Source organism: Bos indicus x Bos taurus, chromosome 1 (genome assembly GCF_003369695.1).
Source record: "Bos indicus x Bos taurus breed Angus x Brahman F1 hybrid chromosome 1, Bos_hybrid_MaternalHap_v2.0, whole genome shotgun sequence".
NCBI lineage: Eukaryota > Metazoa > Chordata > Mammalia > Artiodactyla > Bovidae > Bos > Bos indicus x Bos taurus.
In genome coordinates, this window is record NC_040076.1 from 145,010,682 (window position 1) to 145,033,875 (window position 23,194).

The 23,194-nt window shown below is 54.4% G+C and overlaps 1 protein-coding gene across 14 annotated transcripts in view; it reads left to right on the forward strand.

Moving 5' to 3' along the window:
• Positions 1-17,290, forward strand: part of PCBP3 (poly(rC) binding protein 3) — a 229,948-nt gene extending 212,658 nt beyond the window's left edge. For 6 of the 14 annotated variants that reach the window (XM_027548021.1, XM_027548035.1, XM_027548014.1 and 3 more), the window contains 6 exons: positions 1,946-1,987; positions 10,978-11,056; positions 11,477-11,536; positions 15,075-15,127; positions 16,084-16,253; positions 16,673-17,290. In XM_027548021.1, the coding sequence (XP_027403822.1) occupies positions 1,946-1,987; positions 10,978-11,056; positions 11,477-11,536; positions 15,075-15,127; positions 16,084-16,253; positions 16,673-16,709 (441 nt within the window). In that variant the 3' untranslated portion in view covers positions 16,710-17,290. The remainder of the gene's footprint in view (positions 1-1,945; positions 1,988-10,977; positions 11,057-11,476; positions 11,537-15,074; positions 15,128-16,083; positions 16,254-16,672) is intronic. The other 8 variants (XM_027548044.1, XM_027548062.1, XM_027548098.1 and 5 more) reach the window with 3 other exon arrangements.
• Positions 17,291-23,194: the final 5,904 nt, after the last annotated feature.

Consider the following 23,194-nt stretch of genomic DNA (forward strand, 5'->3'; position numbering starts at 1 on the left):
AGGGGCTGAGAAGGAAAAGAGGCAAACGCAGGCCGTCTGTGTCTTCCTGTGCGGCCCTGCCCTGCTCTGTGAAGGAGCCGCATCAGATGGCCCGGTCCTGTCCCCAGCCTCCCACCCCGCCCCCCCACCCTTCCCCCACCCCCATCCCTCACCTCTCCCCTCTCCCCAACCCCTGTGTGGCAACAGCGGGGTCCCTGCTCCTGCAGCCGCCTTTGGGGTGCTTCCCCCAGGGAGGCAGGAGTTCCCACGGCCCGTGCCTCAGGGCAGCCACAGCGGGCCAGCCCTGTTCAGAGCTCCTCTCCTCGCCTGCATCCAGGTGAGCAGGCAGGTTAGTTACCTGCCAGGCCTCGGTCCCAACGTGCGTGCAGGCAAGCCTGTGACGATCCCTGGTGGTGAAGCATGGGCTTTACCCAGAAGGGAGGCGGATTAACAAGAGCTGGAGCCCGGGCAGCCTCCTGGCCATCGCCCACCCCCAGGCAGGGCAGCAAGGTCACTACCCCTGTGGGAGGGCAGGGCCTTAACCCGGCCCCTGTGCTCTGGGGACACCACGAGTGGCCAGTGAGTGACTGGTCTTGGTCGTCAGCCTCTCAGGCAGCTGGGTGGAGGACCCCGTGTTCCAGGCCCTGGCCCCCTCACCTGAGTGCGGGAAACGCTGCATGCCCGGCTTCAGAGCCTCTCAGCCCGACCTTCCCGGGGAAGTACTGGCTGGGTGCCTGCTGCAGAAAGGCGGCTCCTGCCTCCCCAGTAGGTTCAGACCCCAGAGTCTGCCCAGACAGAACCTACTGCCTGGGCTCGTCTCCACCTCTGTTCTGAGAGGATGGTGGGTGGCTGTGCACTTCAAATAGCACTAGCAACCCTGACAGCTGAGTGAGAAAAAGGTGTCAGAAACTGAGTGTCTGGGGTGAAGAACTGCAAATCGGAGCACGTGGGCAGCGCCCCTCCAGGGCCTGTCTTACCCAGAGACATGGTGGCACTGTGCCTAGTGGCATCTATACAACGCCCGCAGATGGGCATAAAGGTCCCTCAGCCCCAGGCGCGCACAGGCTGCCGCGTGCTCGCCGTCTCTGGTCAGGCTGCTTTCCTTCACTGTGAGGCGCCAGGCCTCACCCGACAGGGCTCCACACCCACCTCACCAGCCGGTGAATGTGGCTCTGCAACACGCTCCCACATCCCAAGTCCCGGTGAAACCCTTTGTCTTCACTCTCTCTCAGCTCTGTGTGGTTTGTTTGTAGATTGGCCATGAGTTTCTGGAAGAATCTTCGCTGAGGGACTGTGGGGCAGGGGGCTGGGTGTGGGGGAGGCTGCGGGTCCCACACACTTGCTGTGGCTGCTCTGTGTCACCGTCTTGAAGGCGAGTGACATGATGCAGCCCAACGAGACTCCCCTGGGGCCATACCACCAAGCGTGTGCTGCGCCCGGTCCCCTGGGGCTGGAAGACGCTCGCCAACCTGCGGCTGATTTGGGCGCATTTCTTAATCTGACATTTGCAAAGTGGGGTTTGAGTCACCTTTTAGAGTTTTCTGTTTCGTTGTTTGGTTTTCTTGGGATAAGTTATTTCCTGAAAGTGTGTAGTCTGATGGCTGATTAAACTCTCCAGTGTTAATAACCATCAGTCCCCAGCAGGGGTCGACTGGATGGCGCGTAGCTATTTCCTATTGAGAAACAATGGGGTGAGAGCCGGCCGCGTCCCACCTGGTCCCTCCAACCCTGCCCCCACCCCATCGCACGTCTGGTTGTAGGTCCAGCCACAAGGGACACGGGACCCCCGCCCCCAGCCTCCAGAGGGAGGGATCGCCTGTCCTATGTGAAGGGGAAAGCCTTAACCAGAGAGCCAGCGCCTGCTGGCAGGGGAGCCCGCCCCAGGAGGCCCTCGTTCTGTGAGGGCATGCGGTGAGGGGACGTGTGGCCGCTGCTTCGCGAGCTGATGGTGTCTCTCTCTCTCCAGGCCTACACGATCCAGGGACAGTACGCCATCCCCCACCCAGATGTGAGTTTTCACTCTGCCCCTTCACCTCCTCTCGTCACCACTTCCTCCTACCTGCATGCTGCTGTCAGTTGCTACTAATATTAATATTACACAATAATATTAATACGTTCTCCGTGTTCCTGACCTGTGTCGTATCCATATGGCCCTGAGTAACCTTTAACCTCTTAGCACTAATTCTCCCCTGTGGAGGACTTGGCCTGGTGTCAAATTGTTCTGAGCGTGGCTGCAGCCCGGCTGTTCCTCCACACCCGGGCCCTCGTGTGGTGGCCCCGGGCTGCATGTCCCTGGCACCCACCCTGGTGGGCAGGGACAGCTCAGGCCCTGTGTGTACCTGTCCAGGCAGGTGACGTGCCATCAACAGGTGTGCTGGGACAGCTTGGATGGGCGTGGGAAACTTTGGTGAAGCTGTGTGCTCCCTTTCAGCCCCCAGTTGGAGCAAAGTCCCTGCACCCATGAGATCCCGGCCATCAGAAGCCCATAGAGCAGACAAGGCTCTGTTCTAGTGTTATGACACGTTCCACACCCAGGGCTGCTCCGGACTGCGTTCCAGTCTGAGTGTGGCACTGCTGCTGGAGGGCTGGGCACCCTGAGAGCCATGCAGGCAGAACCTCGGGGCCACAGGGCTGTCGATGCGCCGGGCAGTGCAGTCTGCCCCGCTGGTCCCCGGCGGTGGGCTGCGGGGAGGAGGGGAGGGAACGGGCTCGTGTGCCGCTGCCTCAGCTGCAGTGAGAGAGATCCCACCTGAGATGCGTCCTCTGTGCTGGGAGGATGCGTCCACGTGCTGCTTTGTGAGAGCCGGGGCGGGGGTGGGGGTTTGTCCAGGCATAGGGGCACGGGGGACCGTGATGCCCGCCAGTCTTCTGCAGATCCTCACTGTTTTGAATTGGCAGGTTCAGAGCCAGTCGCCTAAGATGCAGAGCAGGGCTGGGGGGGTGGGGGTGAGTAAGGATTAACTGACGCTGAGTACGTGTCTGTGCACTCATTGCAGGAAATTGCTATTGAGTAGAAAAGAAACCCTCATAAGCAACAAGTCAGATGGCAGAGAAGCTGATGGACGCAGGGCTGGGGGACCGCCCCCGCGCCACGTGGGGCTGCCTGCCCTCGTCCCACTGACCATCACTGGCTGTGACCCAGGGAAGGCGGGGTGCTAGAGCCTGGGGTGGGGGAGGGTGCGTCTCCATGCAGAGTGAGTGCTCGTAGTGCTGGGGGGGTGTCCATGAACCCCGATAGAGCACCCGCAGGGGTGGCAGAGGTCAGAGTGGAAGCCAGCTTCTGGGGTGGCACAGCCTTTGATCCCCATGGCTGGCAGTCTCTTGCCTCTGGAAGAGCTTCTGTACAAAAGCACATGCAGAACTCAGCACACAGCAACCTGGGTCAGAACTCAGCACACAGCGACCTGGGTCAGAACTCAGCACACAGCGACCTGGGTCAGAACTCAGCACACAGCGACCTGGGTCAGAACTCAGCACACAGCGACCTGGGTCAGAGAGGCCAGTTTACCCCCGTGCAGCTCAGACCCGGACCCGAGGCTCAGACGTGCCGCGCTGAGCGGGGCCTGTGCTCCCTTCTGAGGCCTCGCACACAGGCCACCGAAAACTGGGGGCACAGGCGCCGAGCAAGCCCCAGGGACGGCAACTGGTTTGGTGGATTGGTTTTTATATCAGTCTGTTGTTTTGCTCTTTCATGTGATGTTCTCAGTATCTCTTAAAAATGGGTAGTTTCAGATTTTTTAAAAAATTTTTAATCTAATGTATAGCTGCTGTTACATAGTTGCCTTGAGGGCTTCTGTGAGGGCCCCCGCATCCCCCAGACCTGCATGTGCCATGGAGCAGCTGTTGGAAAGAGAGCAAGACTCTGATAAAACACTTCTCCTGCACAGCAGAGAGTTGACAGCTCGAACCGTCACTGACAGTCTGTTCCAAACAAAGGGTAACAAGTGATGATGGCCAGGAAGGCAGTTTCATCTGAGTTTAATATTCAGTAGGATTTTTTTTAAAGCTTCATTTCTTAGAGAGGACTTCCCTGGTGGCTCAAACGGTAAAGCATCTGCCTAAAATTTGGGAGACCCAGATTCAAACCCTGGGTTGGGAAGATCTCCTGGAGAAGGCAATGGCAACCCACTCCAGTATTCTTGCCTGGAAAATCCCATGGATGGAGGAGCCCGGTAGGCTACAGTCCACGGGGCCGCGAAGAGTGAAGACATGATTGATCGACTTCACTTTCACTTTTCTTAGAGCACAAATATGATAATTATAGACAGTACTAATTTATTTTACAAGATAACTGAATACACCATTTAAACATTTCAACCCCAGTGACTGACACAGTCATCTTCCTGAATCAGGCATAGACCACGAGGAAATACATTTCCTGGAGCTGAGTGTTTCTTCATGTAGAATTAAAGCATGTACAGTTCTTCCTGCTTTCTGGTTTACCCGACTTGAGAATCAGGGCCCCACCCTCAGCAGTCTTCCTCCAGGTCCTCGCCAGGCTCAGGCCTTGTTTCACCAGAATCCTCCCAGGACTGACAGCTCTCAGGCATTCAGAGAGGCCAGGGACCGCTGGGTGGCTGGCCTGGGTCATGGCTGGTGGCCTCGGTCACAGCCGGTGGCCTAGATTACAGCTGGCAGCAGCAGTGCTCCAGGACACCTGCCCACTCCCCCAAGGGTCCTGCTCGAGGAGCCAGACGTGGTTTCAGACACACGGGAGGACCCCGGCAGCCACGACCCAGGATGCGGGAGCAGACGCAGAGCATCGTCACTGCTCGCTCCCACCTCTGCTCTTCCTGTCCCCATGCTGATTATACCAGGAAGGAACTGTTTTCCGCTGGGAGAAGTGAGTCACCCTCAAGCACCCCACACGTGAGGATCTTATTTCTAGTCTTCAGAGTTCCCAAGTCACTCCCTTGCTCAGCATCCCCTCCTTAAAGGGGCTTGGAAGCAAGCAGGATTGAGACCAGAAGTTGGGCTGGACCAACAGGGTCCTGGGTGGACACCGTCCCCCGGGGTTCACAGGGAGGACATGGAGCTTCATGGAGAGAGCTCCAGAGCTGGGGTCCAGGAGCAGCAGAGCTGGGGGTCCCCGTGATGCTGGGTCTCAGCAGAGGTGCTGAGTGCCTGGGGGGAGGGTGGGTGCTGTGTTGGCCAGGTCATTGCTTAGCGAGTGAGCAGGCGGGAAATGGAAACACGTGTGTTACAGTGAGTGGAGGACACCAGTGGGTCCTGTGCAGACGGTGGTCCCTGGGACCCCCCCTCACAGTGGATGCAGCTAGGACGGAGCACCTTCCCCGCCTGCCTCCTCGGTGTCCCCCCAGTCTCCCAGGGAGAGCCCTGCTGAGAGGGACCTGCATGGCTGCCCCGCTGATGCCCACACCTCTGGCTCTTTTTGGTGGCGGGGAAGCACCCTCAGCCTCACCTGCTGCAGAGCAGCTAACAGGGCAGGTTAACCCCCCTCCCCACCCCTCCTCCATGTTGCACACCTTCTCTGGCTGAGCTGAGCTTCTTTTCAGTGGCAGGGCTCTCAGCCCGCCCCTCCCAGAATCAGAACCTGGATTTTCACAAGACCCTGGATGACTTGTGTGCACAGAAGACTGAGAAGAAAGAACCCGGATCCAGTCAGAGCCCCAGGAAGAGAGGATAGGCGGGAGGGAGGGAAGACTCTAAGAGATGATCGCAGAGAATTTCTCAGAATCAGTAAAAAACAGTCCTCACATTCAGCAATCCCAACAAATCTCAAACAAGATCAACCCAAATCCTTCTTAGACGTGTCCAAACAAAGCCACATGACACCAGAGACCAAAGCATATCTTCTGAAGATGGAGGGAGAAAGAATATCGCAGAGGAGCAATGCAGGGGCCACAGGGCTGATGAAATAACCATCAGAGGATCACCGAGGGCAGGTGTTTTTCAGACAAACAGCTATAACCTCCTAAGGGGCGCCCTTCAGGAAAAGGAAAATGACCGCAGAAAGAAGGCTATGAACACAAGAAAGAATGGTGAGCGAAGAAATCTGCCATCTTTTTCCTTTTAAAAGAGGCACAGATCAGAAAGAAAACATTGATATTTTTGTCCATTAAAACGTAAACATCAGGGTCAATGAAAACACACTTTGTAAAATCAAAATCAATGCTAATTGCTGGGATTAACATACAGAACTAAATGGACCCCAAGAGCACAGCTAAGATTTAGGATGTGGCTGAAGGGATGAAAAGATCCTGGGGCCACTGTAGCATTCAGGAGGAGGCAAAGATGCTGAATTAGGACTGCAGATGTATGTGTTACAGTTCCAGAATGGTGGCTAATAGAAAATCGTTCACTTTGGTAACTTCATTAACGGTGTAGGGTGGGGGGACATGGGTGACCGGAAAATATCATTAATCAACACAGCAGAAAGGGAAAGAGAAAAGAAACCGTGGACAATCAGGGCAATTAACATAAGACAGCAGAAATTACTATACATCTACGGTGACCAAAGTAAGAGAAACTTTCCAGTTAAAAAACAAGGTCTGTCAGATTTTTAAAAAATAAACAAGCAAACAAAAACAAAAAAGTTTTCAGTTTTATTTCAAAGGGAACACTTAAAGAAGAAGGACCTAGACAAATTAAAAAAAAAAAGATAGGAAAAATATAGGAAAATACTAACCCAAAGAAGCAATATACTATTATTATTATCAGTAGGGAGAAAAACAGACTTTAAGGCAAATCACTTACTCATTACTTATTGATAAACTGTTCAGTTCACTCAAAGAAAGGAATTTAAATTTGTATGCACCTAAAACACAGCTTCAGACACATGTAAAGGAAAAAATTAACAAACCATTAGGGGAATCTGACAGTCACTGCAGCAGAGCCTGAACTCGAAGGCCATGTAGACAAGAAGGAAGAGATTCTGACGGTCCTGCCTGAGCCGAGTTAACCAGTGTGCCCTGAGCACTCCCCAGCACAGCTGCCAGACCCACAAGAACGCTTACAACGCTCCATGACACATGGAGCACAGACTCACCATCTCTCAAAAGCTGGAATCAGAGAGACAGCTCTCTCCCACAAAGCAGTAAGTTAAAATCAATAGTTCAGTTCAGTTCAGTCGCTCAGTCGTGTCCGACTCTTTGCGACCCCATGAATCGCAGCACACCAGGCCTCCCTGTCCATCACCAACTCCCGGAGTTCACCCAGACTCAGGTCCATCGAGTCAGTGATGCCATCCAGCCGTCTCATCCTCTGTCATCCCCTTCTCCTCCTGCCCCTAATCCCTTCCAGCATCAGAGTCTTTTCCAATGAGTCAACTCTTTGCATGAGGTGGCCAAAGTACTGGAGTTTCAGCTTCAGCATCAGTCCTTCCAAAGAAATCCCAGGGCTGATCTCCTTCAGAATGGACTGGTTGGATCTCCTTGCAGTCCAAGGGACTCTCAAGAGTCTTCTCCAACACCACAGTTCAAGACCATCAATTCTTCAGTGCTCAGCTTTCTTCACAGTCCAAAAGGTGATTAAAAAAAAAAAATTCTTGTCATTATTGAAACTTAAAGCTGACCAGAAGAGCACAGTGAAAGGAAAGACACACGACCTTCCTGGACGGGACATCAGGGGCCCTCCCAGGTTGAAATGCGGGTACTGCCGAAGTGACACAAAGTCCCTGCTGCTGTATTATGTGAAAGAGCAAAGGCCTGAGCCAGCAAGCTGGTCACACTGAGAACTTCTGATGGGAAACAAACACTCTGCCTGTACCAAGAACTTCAACAACGAGAAAGAAAGCTGTAGCACTTTTAGAAAAAAAGATAGACTATCTTTCAGTTCACAGAAGCATAAGCTATTAAGGAAAACAGTGATGAATCTGACCACATTAGAATTTCTAAATGTGGTTTCTCTCAAGGCTCCATAAGGAGACTGGGGGAAAGATCTTTCTCGTACATAGAGCTGAAGTAGAATGAGAATCTGAAATATGTGAGTTTACGTGAATCAGCAGAAAACAGCCCAGTAGAAAGACGGGCTAAGGACACCAGTGAGCCCTTCACAGGAGAGGAGACTCACAGCCGGAACCACGCAGCCTGTCCCCGAATGTGCGTGCAGCTGTGTGCTTGTGAGTTTCCTCCTGAGCACTTGTCTGTGATTTATACCCCGACACGGTTCAGTGGGAAGGGCAGGTCATGGAGAAACGTCTGTGCTGTGGCGCCACCTCCCCTCCTTTCTTCCCTCAAATCCTGGCCACATTTGTGGTAGAAATACCTCAAAAAGTGGGAAGTCTCCTCAGCACCCAGTGCTGCTCCTTCCTTCACAAAATGAAGAAATGGAGCCCAGGAGGCCCCGTTAAGGACGAAACCAAGACAGGAAGATGTCAGCTGACATCCAGCGGTCCCCGACTTGGGGGGAGGGCTTCCCCGGGCACCCCTGTGCAGCCAGTCCTTCCCCAGGTGTCACCTTGCATCCGTGGGTGCTGGAAGGGGTTATGTGTGCTGTGGCCACGGTTTCACAAAAGGCAGCAGGTGCGTGCCGGAGGACAGGTCAGGGTCGGAGCAGCTGAACTTCTGAGGGTCAGACTTCCCAGGTGTGAGCAGAGCCCTCCTCCTGGGTCGTCCGGTTGTGCCTGTAACACGCGTGGTGGCGGGCTCATCCATCTAACTGGGAGACAGAGGATCATCCCGGGTGTGGGGGCCATGGGCAGCCCGGTGGGGAGCCTTGTGAGCGTGTGATGTTCCTTCACCCAACTCACACGGCAGCACTTCTTCAGCCTGCCTGCCGCCCGCGTGGGGCCCGTCTCCCAGCTATGCCCGTGTCCGCAGCACTGGTCGGAGCTGGAGCTGACTCGGGTCAGTTCTCCTGCCCCAGCGCCCCGGTCTGCCCCGCCGTCCTGTCCGCTGCACAGCCGTGCGCTCCCGGGCACTCAGGGACAGAGGGAGAGGGCCCTGCCCACGTGACGACCGCACAAGCCCAGCCACCAGACGCACAGACACCAGCTGGGATGGAGTCGTGGACCAGAGCAGGGAGCAGCCCAGCCAAGGCCCTGAGGCCCTGCACACAGCGCAGACCCGCTCCTGGGGCTTCCCGCTGGCCCCCGGGCCCCGGGTGAAAGGGCTAGAGCCCCCAGGGGGAGGGCCGGGCCCCGCCGGTCCCCACTGGGCCCCTGTCCGTGCCCCAGTGTGGTGTCTGCCAGAAACTCCAGTGGGGTGAGCACAGGTGGCCTGCCTGCACTACCGGGGCTGTGGACGGCCACCTGGATGTTTGTCTCTGGACATGGGTTTCCTCCTCCATCCTAGGAGCTCTGGCCCCTCCTTAGCCCCCCTTCTAGCCCTCTGTGTAGGTGGACTCGGGGCACAGCACCTGCCCAGCGTCTAGTGACCCAGGGTGGCTTGCTGTGTTCTGGGGTAGGGGTGGTTTGCAGGACAGAGTTGGTGCTCCCACCACTCTCATCCTCATGCCCCCGGCGCCCATGGGTCCTTGCCGTCTTTCTTTCGACATGTCTCTGGAAGGAGGAGCTGAGCAGCGGGGTCCCTGGCCCGTCAGCCTCTTGCACAGGGTTGTCTTGCCTATGGCACAGCAGTTGCCGGTCGCCGCTCACCTCTCATCCCCAGGGCATGGGCTGGTGTCCCCATGACAATGATTCCTGGGTGTGCTCTCCTGACACCTCTCAGGCTGCTTCCGTGCACGTCTGCTCAGGACACCCTGAGCCCCATGGTGTCGGGTCGCTGGGCTGACACGCCAGGCAGCAGTGTGCTGTAAGCCCAGCCCCATCTCACTGGGGACTCTCAGAGCAGACTCTGACCTGGGTCACCCCGTCCCCTCCTCGGAACCGCCAGATGTGGCAGCTGAGTTGGATGTGGCCAGCTTCCCCTGTGCCCCATCTCATCAGGGACTCTCAGAGCGTGCCCGGTCCATGGGAGACCAGCAGCAAACCCACTCCTCTGTCACCCAGGGGCTCACCCTCGAAGGCTGGGACATCAGAAATCCCAGTGTTTGTCCTCTTCCCTTCCACAGACTCTGCAGGATGGGACCAATGGGGTGACTGGTCAGATCCACGTCTCACCTGGGGATGCCCACAGCTCTCCTCGGGTGCCCCCACCTTCCAGCCACGGGGCTCAGTGGAGGCCTCACAGGGCCCTGGAAACACTCAGGCTAGGCTTCCCTTGTGAAGCTCGGGAGTTGCGAGTGTGTCCTGGAATGACCTGGCCCTCCATCCACTCGGCTGGAGACGCGGGGCCAGTGGATGAGCCAGGGCTAAGGACACATCCAGAGGTCTCCAAGGCCAGGGGTGGGGTTTAGACAGCTCTTCTTAGGTGGCCACGGCTCACCACAGTTACCTCCCTTCTCTGTTGTTTTTATTGCTTTTTTAAGAAGTGAGGCTCAGATAAAATAACTAAAGAAACTGTGTTTCAAAGCCCCCCACAAAAGTCTAGGGGATGGGGTACAAAGGTCAGGTCACAAGGGACGAGGGAAGGGTGCAGGCGTGGCTGGCCACATGGGAGCCTGGAACCCTCCTGGCAGCTCTGCAACACCCTTGGCTTCATAGCACCTTCGGGTGGAGACTTCAGCCCTCTGCCTGTGATCCCGGGGGCCCAGGAGACGGGCCGTGGGCTGTGGGCCCGCAGGGGGCCCCCACTGAGTCACCCCCTGGTAGAGTGAGGACCAGGCAGCCATCTGGACCGGGTGTGCAGAAGGGAGGGGGCGTGGGTCTCCCGCCCACACACCTGAGTCCCGTGAGTGACAGTGTGGTGCTGAAGCTTTTAGGGGCCCTGCGGGTCCTGCTCTCCAGCTCTAGACCTCCCCGGTGAGCCCCGGCACCCGTCTGACTGGGGCTGAGACGGGGAAGGACTCAGAGCCTGCCAACCGACCGTGGCCCATTGGTTATTCCAGGCCAAGTCCTTGCGTGCTGCTGCGTCCGCCATGTGTCGCATGGCCCCCTTTCTATCTATCTGTGCAGACTTCTGTTACGCGTTTTTAATTTGGTGTGACTTGTACTCGATAACAATAACCTTCTTAGCTCTCGTGTCCCTCCTACCCCAGCAGTTGACCAAGCTCCACCAGCTGGCCATGCAGCAAACCCCCTTTCCTCCCCTCGGACAGACCAACCCCGCTTTCCCCGGTACGTACCCAGCCGCCCTTTCTGACCTCTCTTCTCACCCGGGGCCTTTCTCTCTCCGAGCGTCTGTGTTCAGGGCAGCGAGCGGAGCAGGTAGGGCTGTCTGAGTGCTGGGACACAGAGCTGGGCACGCTGCCGCGGGCGGGCAGGGATCTGTCTGATGTCTGTGCGGGTCAGTCACCCCACAGCTAGCCTTCCTGAAGGAGACGCCTCCCCCTCGAGGGTTCGTCCTGTTCTGCTGCCTGCTGGCCGTTGGGGAGGGCCTCCTGCAGGAGGCTGTACACCCGCAGGGCGCTCTGCCCGGACGGTGTCCCCGTAGCGCAGGGCGGCGCACCAGTCAGACTTTGAGCTTCCCTAGTTGAAGTGACCTTACTTCTCTCCTTGAGGGCAAAACATTAAATCTGTTTCTTCTTTGCTCTCCAGGAGAAAAGCTGCCTTTACACTCCTCCGAAGAAGCTCAAAATCTGATGGGCCAGTCGTCAGGTAAAATAAAACCACGCTAAATGGAGAGCCAGCAAGCCAGGAAAGGACCTGGCGGGTGGAAGGGGCCAGAGGGCCACTCGCTGAGTGCCTCGGGGGAGGGCTGCCGCCATCCCGGGCTGGCCCGAGCGGCCACTCCAGGTCTGCACACGTGGCTCCCAGCTTCCACCTATGGCTCTGCAATTGTGGTGATGGGTCAAGTCTCTGCCAGTGCTTGGGGCACAGCAGCCCCATCAGGTAGAAGGTCATTTATCCTCCCAGGGGCACAGCATGGAGGGCTGGAGGGAAAGGCCGACCAGGCTGTGAGTTTTCATAGGAGAGAAGACCACTCTGGGGTGGATCTGCACTGAATACCCCCTGACGTGGCAGGGCAGGCGTGGATCCCCAGATCCCGTCACCCAGGCTTGGAGCAGAGAGCGTGGCTCCTTACAGGCTGTTTGGAAGCAAAACCACTGGAAGCATGTGCTCTGGACTTGGCAGGGCCCTGTGACAGAGGCACCCACCATGCTCCAACCCACTCCCCATGCAGGCCTGGATCAGAGCAGAAGAGCGAGGGTCCTGCTTATGGGGAAGCCGGGGAGGGTCTCAGCCGCCGCCTCCACTGCTGTTCTGGACCTCAGGGCATCTGCCTGTCATCTGTCCCTCAGGACCACAGGGGTCCAGCTGAGACCATGGGGCTCAGGGGTCATCTATTGAGCTGAAACCCCAGCTCTGATGATCCGTGTGCTTGCTGTGGGTTTCTTCTCAGTGCTGCTTTTAATTAAGCTATTGGAGATTTTAATGAGTGGAAATTAGAGGAAAACAGAATAATTTTGATTATGGAGCTGGATACCAACCTCTGCACAGTTCCGTATCTGGGTGATGACACGTGTCCAGGGGCTCTGTGCAGCCTTTGCTGTTTATAGTGAGATTTCAGTAACTGCCCAGCCCTGGTCTCCGGGAGACTGTCTGGGAGCCCCCAGGGCCTGGCCTTCCCAGGAAGAATGCTCCCTCACCACACCCCAACCCCACCACAGCCCTCCCAGCATGACCTCAGAGACAGGGGACTCGTGTTAACACATCCCTATGATGATCTCCCTCTTCAGGGCCCCTGGGACCTTTGGAACTCAGGTGCACATACACCCCCATGCACACACACACACACCCCACGTGCATGGACACACACACCCCCCGTGTACATATGCATACACAACGCACATCACACACACATACACACATACACATGGACACACATAGACCCCATGTACAAATGCACACATGTTCCCCCACGCACACGGGCACACACACACGCCATGAATATGCACACACACACATCTATGCACACGGGCACACACACCATGCACACGCACACACATGCCCCCATGTACATATGCACCTATGCCCCCATGCACATGCACACATATGCCCTCCCATGCACACACACATACACACCCCATGCACATGGGCACACCCCCCCATGTACATACGCACACATACACCCCCCATACACATACACACCCCCACATACACGCACACACACCCATGCACACAGGTACACAAACCCCCATGTACATATGCACTCACACTCCCCATGCACATGCACACCCCCCATGCACATGCACACCCCCCATGCACATGCACACACACTCCCATGCACATGCACACCCCCCAGGCACATGCACACACCCCCATGCACGTGCATACACCCCATGCACATGCACACCCCCCATGCACATGCACACACACCCCGTGCACATGCACACCCCCCATGCACATGCACACCCCCCATGCACATACACACCCCCATGCACATGCACACCCCCATGCACATGACACACCCCCATGCACATGCATACACCCACATGCACATCCCCATGCACATGCACACCCCCTATGCACATGCACACCCTCCATGCACATGCACAGCCCCCATGCACATGCACACCCCCATGCACATGCACACCCCCCATGCACATGCACACACACTCCCATGCACATGCACACCCCCCAGGCACATGCACACACACGTGCCATGGCAGCAGGTCAGGAGCCTGGACGGGTTGTCCTCACCCTGAGGCCGCGTCACACGCTCCCCGGCATCTGGGATTTGTGTGGGAGAGGCAGTGCTTGCGACTCCTAAGAGGAAGCCCACCCCTGGGATGGCTTTAGCAGCTTTTCAACGAAGCCCCCTCATTTGGAAAACACAAGCCAGGGAAGCAGGTGTGACCCCCAAACCAAGAATCCTTGCACGGTACTCAGGACCAGGGAAGTCTCTGAGGTGACGTTTTAAATGTCGCTGTCGATTGAGTATGCGTACAGATGGATGGGGACTGGTTACTGTATTGAAAATCCCTTTATATAAAGAGATGAGGAGCAGCAGCTCCAGGTTTAGCTGCGTAAGAGAAAGTGGCGGACAATTTGGGGTGAGTTGATTTGTTTGGCACAGCTGAGCCCTGTGCTCCACAGGCCCCAGAACAGCCTCCGCCTCGCCAGGTCCCTGTGCTTGAGACACCGGGGGCCACCGCACATCTTGTTCCAGGGACCTGGTTGCCATGGAGGAGGACATGCGGGCAGGGACCGGGCAGTCCCGTTTGTCAGGACCCCTGGGCATGTGGGGATAAGGCTGAGGGGCAGGGACCAGCGAGGGAGGAGCATGGGGTGGGCAAAGGGCTCAGGTCCTGGAATGTTCTGAACTCCGGAATGTTCCAGAGAGCAGCACCTGCGATGCCTGGCTGCAAGGGCGAGAGGGGTGGGGCCAAGGCAGGATGGCGGGGTCGCAGCCACAGGCTGGAGCTTGAGCTGCCTCCTGACAGGGTGGAAGCGCCTGGTATGAAGGAGCACTCTGTCCGGTGATTGCCTCCCTCCCCTTGGGGCCCCTCAAGGCCCCCCCCCCATTTTGTGCACTGTTTCTGAAGCAAGTGTTGGACTTGTCCTTGATCCTGAGAGGCTGGCTCTGACTTAGTGGGTCCGGAGCTGGGATTTGTAGAGATGGAAGCTGCAACGTGTGAGGAGCTGGGCCTGGGTGCTCATCTTCACCCAGACACCCTGTGGAAAGGCACGTCTTCCCTGGCCTGGCTCTCGGGCCAGCCTCCCTGCCCCAGCACTGGAAGTGTTGTGGGGGGTTGGAGCCCCGGGGCCTGCAAGGGAAGTGGGTGGTGGCTGGGGCAGCAGAGGCGGCTGTGCTGGCAAGTCTGGGGCACGCAGGGCTGGTGTGACCAGCGTGGCCTGCATACCAGGCGTAGACACCAGGGGATCTGAGCGACGTCTCAGGAGGCTGTGCCACATGGCAGCCAAGTGACACAAGTTGTACCCAGGAGGAAAAGAGGAGCCACCTCCTGCCAGGTTCCGCCTCCCTGTTTGAGAGATGCTGGGTCAGGAGAAGGGTGGCAGTTGGGACCCAGAGCTCACATGCCCCAGCCCCCAGCTGTGCAGACCCTGCTCTGGGCATTCCCCAGCCCTGCCTGCCTGTGGCCAAGTGGGGAGTGGGGTCAGGTGCCTGCACGATGGGAACAGCCTTCCCCCAGCCTTCACTCGCCTAACCCTGTCCTCTCGCTGTGCCCAGGTCTGGACGCCAGCCCCCCGGCCAGCACTCACGAGCTCACCATTCCCAATGATGTGAGTACGTCCAGCCTCACCCGCCTGAGCCCACGTGCGCCCCTGCCCCGTTAAGCAGCTGAATGCCCTTGGGGGTGGGTGACATCACCCCCAAGTTACCAGACAGGGAAGAGCCATGGGGGCATCAAGGTGAACTCAGAATGCAGATGCCAGAGCTGCCTGGGGATCCTGGCTGTCGGTGAAGGTCCTGCCCTGGTTCAGGGTCACCCTGGGGACAGGTGGTCCAGGAGCACCCCAAAGGCCCTTGGAGGGCCTCCCACACTCCCCCCACACACTCCCCTGACACACTTCCCTCACAGGGCCTCACACACTCCCTTCAAACACGTCCCCCATATGCTCTCCCCATGCCCTCCACCACACAGCCCCCAATATAATCCCTCACAGGGTCTCCCATACACTCCTCCCACGCCCTCTATCCACACTTCCGCCACACGCTCCCCTCACACCCTCCCTTACACACTCCTTCACATGCTCCGTTACACCCTCCTTTACACACTCAGTTATCTCCCAGCCATCCTCTGGACCCTCGAGTCATCCTAAGAATGCCGACTCCAGTCCCCAAACCAAGACGCCAGGGCGGGTGTGGATCTGGTGTCCTTGGAGGGACAGCAGCCTGGGGGGCATGGCAATGGCTAGGGACATGCCTCTCCACCTCCTGTGTCCACTCAAACATCCCTCCAGCCCGAGAGTGCAGCCTAGAGGGGCCAGCGTGGCCTCAGGCCCACAGAGGACACTGAGCCAGGTGAGGGGTCTCCATGACTGCAGGCTCTTCATCTGATGGGACTTCCTAGAGTTGAGGCCTCGCGGCTCCCATTCTCCAGCAGGAGTGGAGGCGTGCCTCTCGGGGGGACCCAGGAAGGGACCAAGGCAGTGGGACCCCCAGCTCCCCTTACGTCTCGGCTGCACTCAGGCCACAGTGGATTCTCTCCAAGACGCTCCTGCATCCTTTCTTCCAGCTAATAGGCTGCATAATTGGACGCCAAGGGACCAAAATCAATGAAATTCGACAGATGTCTGGAGCGCAGATCAAAATCGCCAACGCCACAGAGGGGTCATCAGAGCGCCAGATCACCATCACGGGGACCCCAGCCAACATCAGCCTTGCCCAGTACCTCATCAACGCCAGGTGAGGACTGGGTGGGGCCTGGCCTGGCCTGCCTCCCAGGGTTCTCTTCTGGGGGTGGGACGTGCTAGGGAGTCTCCAGGTGACACAGGACCACACGCTTCTCTGTCCTCTCACCCTTGACTTCCACCCTCCAGCCGTGCCCACGTGGCCCCACACAAGTCGCTGGGCGTTGACACCCTACATGGCACGCTGTGGGGAGCCCCACGTCCACGCCTCCCTGGCAGGGTGACTCCTGCACCCCTCCCCACAGTGGCAGCAGAAACGGCCATGGCAGCCGGCGCCTGTCACATCCCCCTCACCCCAACCCCGTGTGGTGACTGGCATGCAGGCCCCAGGCTGTGAAGGAGGGGTCAGGACTCTGAGGACACCTCGCCCATGAGAACACGGTGACCCGTGACCTGTGCCCTTATCTTTTCCAGGCTGACGTCCGAGGTCACCGGAATGGGCGCGCTCTAACCTCACCGCGCCCCCACGCTCACCACCTGTGCAGACTGCCCCCCGCCCCCCGCAGATGTAGAGGTTTCTTTACCAACAGAAGCTATCTGTGGCTGCCTAGACCTGTGCCCACAATGCTCCAAGTGTGTCTGGGGCCCCCGGCTCCACCCTGACACTGCTCCAAGTTCATTTACGCCTGCTCCTCACGCGTTGGCATGCCATGTCCATTATTTTAAAGGCTTTGTGGCCGCTCCCATCTGTGACGCTCTAGAAACGTCGTTCCTTAGTGTCCGTGTAACCTTTTTAAGACTTGGTTTGATGTGTGGACGTTGTCTCCGAGGCCCCAGAGCTGTGGCCGCAGGAAGCCGCCCCTCCCAGTGCCCTCGGCTTTGATTCCCGTGGCCACACGGGTCAGCACCGGGTGGGGTGCACATCTCCCTATGTCCGAGGGCAGGAGAGTGGAGGGCTCGGGGTTGTGACAGGGGAGGAGGGAGCGGGCTGCTAGGCCCCAGGCATCTGTCTTCGGGGCTGACAGTGTGGACCGGCTGGGAGGCACCTCTGCACTGGGTCCCAGTTCAATAAATGATGCGCGCTGCCCCTCATCTTGGACTCCTCTCTGTGACCTCCCCACCCCTCCCCTTCCTCCCGCCACGCTCAGACCCCAAACATGCCGAGGAGCAGCTCCACCTTCTCAGACAAAGTGAGATTCCACCTGCTCCCACCTTCAGGCTTTGGCTTGTATGAATCTTGCTTGTCTTACTTCTCCTAAGCTGCTTGGATGGCAGAGATGTAACCCCAAATCCAGCGTCTGCAAGTGAGGCCACCCCCTCCTCGCCCTGGTCACACTGTGCACTCAGTGACCCTGAGCTTCCCAGTGGGAGCCCATCCCTCTCCACTGCCCCCCCAAGCTTAGCCCACCTGTGCTCACCCGCAGAGTCTACTGCACACCTCTCCGTGCTGATGCCCGGGGGACCCAGGCCCGGGGCAGGAGGCTGCCTTGTTAGGTGGCCCTGGGCCGCATGGGCACCACCTCCTCGGGCCAGATCTGGGCTCACGGGTGCTGTGGCAGGTAGGGGTCTGGAGATGAGGCGAAGCCAAGCCCCTGCCGTGGGCACCACCCCCCTGCATGAGAGTCCAAGTGGCCCAGGGGGCTCTTCCTTGGTGCCCACCCCTCAGCAGGAGCCCTTCTGTGTCTGCCCTGTGAGGAGGCTGCCCTGCTCCTCAGACTCTGGCCAGGCCTCTAGTGCTCAGGCCGTACAGGCACCCTGCCCTGCCCTCCCTGCAGTTAGCTGGTGGAGGCTGGGTGCACAGCATAGAGGCTCCTGGCTATACTGCAAGCCCAGCTGTTTAGGGCTGCAGCTCACTCATCCACTGGACACGCTGGCCAGGTGCAGGCCACAATTCGGGGCCTGGAGGCGACAGGGACGAGGTGGGCACCAGCCTTCTTCTGGGGACCTCAGTCAGTGGTGGGTGGCCAGTGGACAGGGTGAGGATTGCCTTAGAGAGCCAAAGCCAACCGTGGGGTGGGGGGGATGTAGAAAGTGCTGTGTCAATGCTGGGGCTCGAGAAGCTGCAGGCTGAGGGGGAGCTGAGGTGTGGCCCCCGTCGTGCACTCATCTGGAGCAGAACAGCAAGTCGGGCGGCCAGGGCAGCAGGAGCTGGTTCAGGGGGGCAGGGGGCACAGGAAAGATGGGGTGGGGCTGGGCCAGGGCTCTGGCTCTGGAGGAGGAACATAGTCTTCCCTTCTGATCCCAAGTGTGCTGTAGGAGAAAGCGGGTCCAGGCTGCTTGCATGGAGGCCCTTGCTCTGAGGCAAACAGCAGTTTGCCCTCCATGTGGGGAAACTGCAGCTGAGGGTTGGGGAGATGGGAGCTTGGTTGGGGACATGCCGGGGTTGAGATACACCAGCCCCACCGTCCAGGCAGGAGAGGCAGGGAAGCAGCAGTCCAGGTGCCACGGGAGGAGCCCTGAGGGGCACCACACAGGACACCCCCGGGCATCAGGAAGAGGGGTCTCACTTGTGCCACCCGGCCTGGGACCCAGTGTGAGGCCCAGACGAAATGCCAGGCGTGTCACGAACCCCAGCTGATGCCCGGCACCCGGAGGAGCAGGGCTGCCTGCAGAGCAGGCTCACACCTCCGTGCTCACAAATACAACTGCTGTGGATGATCCTGTACAAGTCTTTGTCGGAGGTAAATACCTAGGAGTGAAGTGACTGGGCGTGTGACGTGTGTGTCTAAGAAACTGTTGAGCTGTTGTCTGACGCGGTTGTCCCATTGTTTGTTCTCTCCACGTTGCGTGAAAGCTGCAGTTGCTCCATGTCCTCAGCAGCATGAGGTGCGCTCAGGCTTCTTAATATTAGCCGTTCTATGGGGTGTGAAATGGCATCTCTTTGTGATTCTAGCATTTCCCTTATGACACAATGTTGAGCATCTTTTCTCTCCTGAAGTGTTTATTCAAATCTTTTGCCTGTTTCTTACTATGACTTTCTTATTACTGAGTTTTAAGAGTTTTTCTTGTGTTCTGGATATGAGTCATTTATGAGATACATCATATGCTTTGTAAATATTTTCCTCCATCCTATGGCTTGTCTTTTCATTCTCTCAGTAATGTCTTTTGAAAAGCAAAAGTTTTTAATTTTGATGAAGTCCAAGTTATTGATTTGTTTATGGATTGGGCTTTTAATGTCCTATCTAGTAATCTTTGACTAAACCAAGGTCACAAAGATTTTCCTCATGTATTTTCTTCTAGAAGTTTTGTACTTTCATTTTCTCACTGAATTGCCTTTGCTCCTTTATCAAAAATTAGTTTTCCCTATATGTGCAGCTTTATTTGAGGGCTCTTTAGTCTGTTCGCTAATCTATTTGTATATCTTTATTCCAGTGCCATGCTGTTTTGATGACTGTAGCCTTATCATGTCTTAAAATTGTGGTGGTCCTCCAACATTGTTCTTCTTTTCAAAGTTGCTTTGAGTATTTAAGTCCTTTTTCAATTTCTATATGAATTTTAGAGTCAGCTGGTAATTTTACACACACCAAAAAAGTGTTCTCTGGCTTGATTAGGATGGTGTAGAATCGATTGCTTAATTTGAAGATAATTGACAGCTTGACAATATCAGGTCATTTGACCTGTGAACAAGGTGTATCTCTCCATCTATTTATGAGTTATTTATTTTCTTTCAAAATGTTTCAGAGTTCTCAGTGTACAGGTTTACAAATTTTGGTCAGACTTACCCTGAAATATTTCATATTTTCCATACTGTTTTAAATATTTAACTTTAGTTTATAATTTTTCATTGCTAGTATATAGAAATACAGTGAATCTGTGTGTGTGTGTATATATATATATATATGTATAGTTTCTTAGAGTCTGTGCAAACAATAGAAAAGATCAATGAAGCTAAGAGCTTATTCTTTGAAAACATAAAGTAAATTTATAAACCTTTAGCCAAACTCATCAAGAAAACAAGGGCGGGGGGTCCAGATCAATAAAATCAGAAATTAAAAAGGAGAAGTTTCAAGCAATACCACAGAAATACAGAAGATCATAGGATTAATACAATAAGTTCAGTTAAGTAGCTCAGTCATGTCCGGCTCTTTGAGACCCCATGAACTGCAGCATGCCAAGCTTCCCTGTCCATCACCAATTCCCAGAGCTTGCTCAAACTTGTGTCCATCCAGACGGTGATGCCATCCAACTATCTCATCTTCTGTCATCCCCTTCACTCTGCATAGAAGTTAAATAAGCAGGGTGACACTATACAGCCTTGATTTACTCCTTTCCCAATTTGGAACCAGTCTGTTGTTCCATGTTCAGTTCTAATTGTTGCTTCTTGACCTGTATAGATTTCTCAGGAGGCAGGTAAGGTGGTCTGGTATTCCCATCTCTTGAAGAATTTTCCACAGTTTGTTGTGATCCACATGGTCAAAGGCTTTAATGTAGTCAATGAAGCAGAAGGAGATGTTTTTCTAGAATTCTCTTGGTTTTTGTATGATCCAACGGATGTTGGCAATTTGATCTCCGGTTCCTCTGCCTTTTCTAAATCCAGTTTGTGTGTCTGGAAATTCTCGGTTCACATACTATTGAACCCTAGCTTGAAGGATTTTGAGCATTACTTTGCTAGCATATTAAATGAGTGCAATTGTGCATTAGTTTGCACATTCTTTGGCATTGCCCTTCTTTGGGACTGGAATAAAAACTGATCTTTTCTAGTCCTGTGGCCACTGCTGAGTTTTCCAAATTTGCTGGCATATTGAGTGCAGCATTTTCACAGCATCATCTTTTAAGATTTGAAATAGCTCAGCTGGAATTCCATCACTTCCACTAGCTTTGTTGGTGGTGATGCTTTCTAAGGCCCACTTGACTTTGCACTCCAAGATGTCTGGCTCTAGGTGAGTGATCACATCATTGTGGTTATCTGGGTCATGAAGCTCTTTTTTGTACAGTTCTTCTGTGTATTCTTGCCACCTCTTAATATCTTCTGCTTCTGTTAGGTCCATACCATTTCTGTCCTTTATTGTGTCCATCTTTGCATGAGATATTCCCTTGGTATCTCTAATTTTCTTGAAGAGATCTCTAGTCTTTCCCATTCTATTGTTTTCCTCTATTTCTTTGCATTGATCACTGAGGAAGGCTTTCTTATCTCTCCTTGCTATTCTTTGGAACTCTGCATTCAGGTAGATATAGCTTTCCTTTTCTCCTTTGCCTTGAACTTCTCTTCTTTTCACAGCTATTTGTAAGGCCTCCTCAGACAACCATTTTGCCTCTTTGCATTTCTGTTACTTGGGTATGATTTTGATCACGGCCTCCTGTACAATGTTACGAACTCCATCCATAGTTCTTCAGGGACTCCATCAGATCTAATCCCTTGAATCTATTTGTCACTTCCACTGTATAATCATTAGGGATTTGATTTAGGTCATACCTGAATGGTCTAGTGGTTTTCCCTACTTTCTTCAACTTAAGTCTGAATTTGGCAATAAGGAGTTCATGATCTGAGCCACAGTCAGCTCTGGGTCTTGTTTTTGCTGATTGTATAGAGCTTCTCCATCTTTGGCTGCAAAGAACATAATCAATCTGATTTCGGTATTGACCATCTGGTGATGTCCATGTGTAGAGTTATCTCTTGTGTTGTTGGAAGAAGGTGTTTGCTATGACCAGTGCATTCTCTTGGCAAAACTCTGTTAGCCTTTGCCCTGCTTCATTTTGTACTCCAAGGCCAGAACTTGGTGGGATCTCTTGACCCTACTTTTGCATCCCAGTCCCCTATGATGAAAAGGACATCTTTTTTAGCATTAGTTCTAGTAGGTCTTCATAGAACCATTCAACTTCATCTTCTTTGGCCTTAGTGGTTGGGGTATTGGATTACTGTGATGAAATTATGTCAATAAAATGGACAACCTAGAAGAAATAAACAAATTTATAAAAATACACAACCTCCCAAGACTGAACTAGGATGAAAGAAAAAATATGATCACACAAATAACCAATAATGAAATTTTTTATATTTATTTACTTATTTGAGTATTTAATTATTTTTTGTGGGGTCTTATTTGTGGCATGGGGGCTTAGTTGCTCTGCAGTATGTGGGATCTTAGTTCCCTGACCAGTAATTGAACCAGTGTCCCCTGCACTGCAAGGCAGATTCTTAGCCACTGGACCACCAGGTAAGTCCCACAATAATGAAATAGAATCAGGAAAACAAACAAACAATTGGCAAACAAAAGTCCAAGGCCAGACAGCTTCACAGGTGATCCTCTACACATTAGAGAGTATCTCTCCTTCTCAAGTTATTTCCAAAAATATTGCATAGGAAGGAATACTTCTGAGCTCATTCTACAAGGCCAACGTTACACTGATACCAAAACTAGACAAAGATATCACCAAAAAAGAAAATTACAGACCAATCTCACTGATGAACATAGATGCAGAAATCCTCAACAAAACACTGTTGCTGCTGCTGCTAAGTCGCTTCAGTCGTGTCTGACTCTGTGCAACCCCATGGACTGCAGCCTACCAGGTTTCTCCGTCCATGGGATTCTCCAGGCAAGAACACTGGAGTGGGTTGCCATTTCCTTCTCCAATGCATGAAAGTGGAAAGTGAAAGTGAAGTCGCTAAGTCGTGTCTGACTCTTAGTGACCCCATGGACTGCAGCCTACCAGGTTCCTCCATTCATGGGATTTTCTGGGCAACAGTACTGGAGTGGGGTGCCATTGCCTTCTCCCCAACAAAACACTAGCAAACTAAATTCAGAAATACATGAGAAGAATCATACACAGTGATCAAGGGTAATTTATTCCAGGGATGCAAGGATGTCTTTATATCCACTAACAATTAATACGATATGCCACATTAGCGAACTAAAAAATAAAAATCATATGATCATCTCAGTAGATCCATAAAAAGGTTTTGACAAAATTCAGCAATGATTTATGATTTAACAAACCCTCAACACAGTGGGTATAGAGAGAACATATCTCAACATAATAAAAGCCATACATACCAAA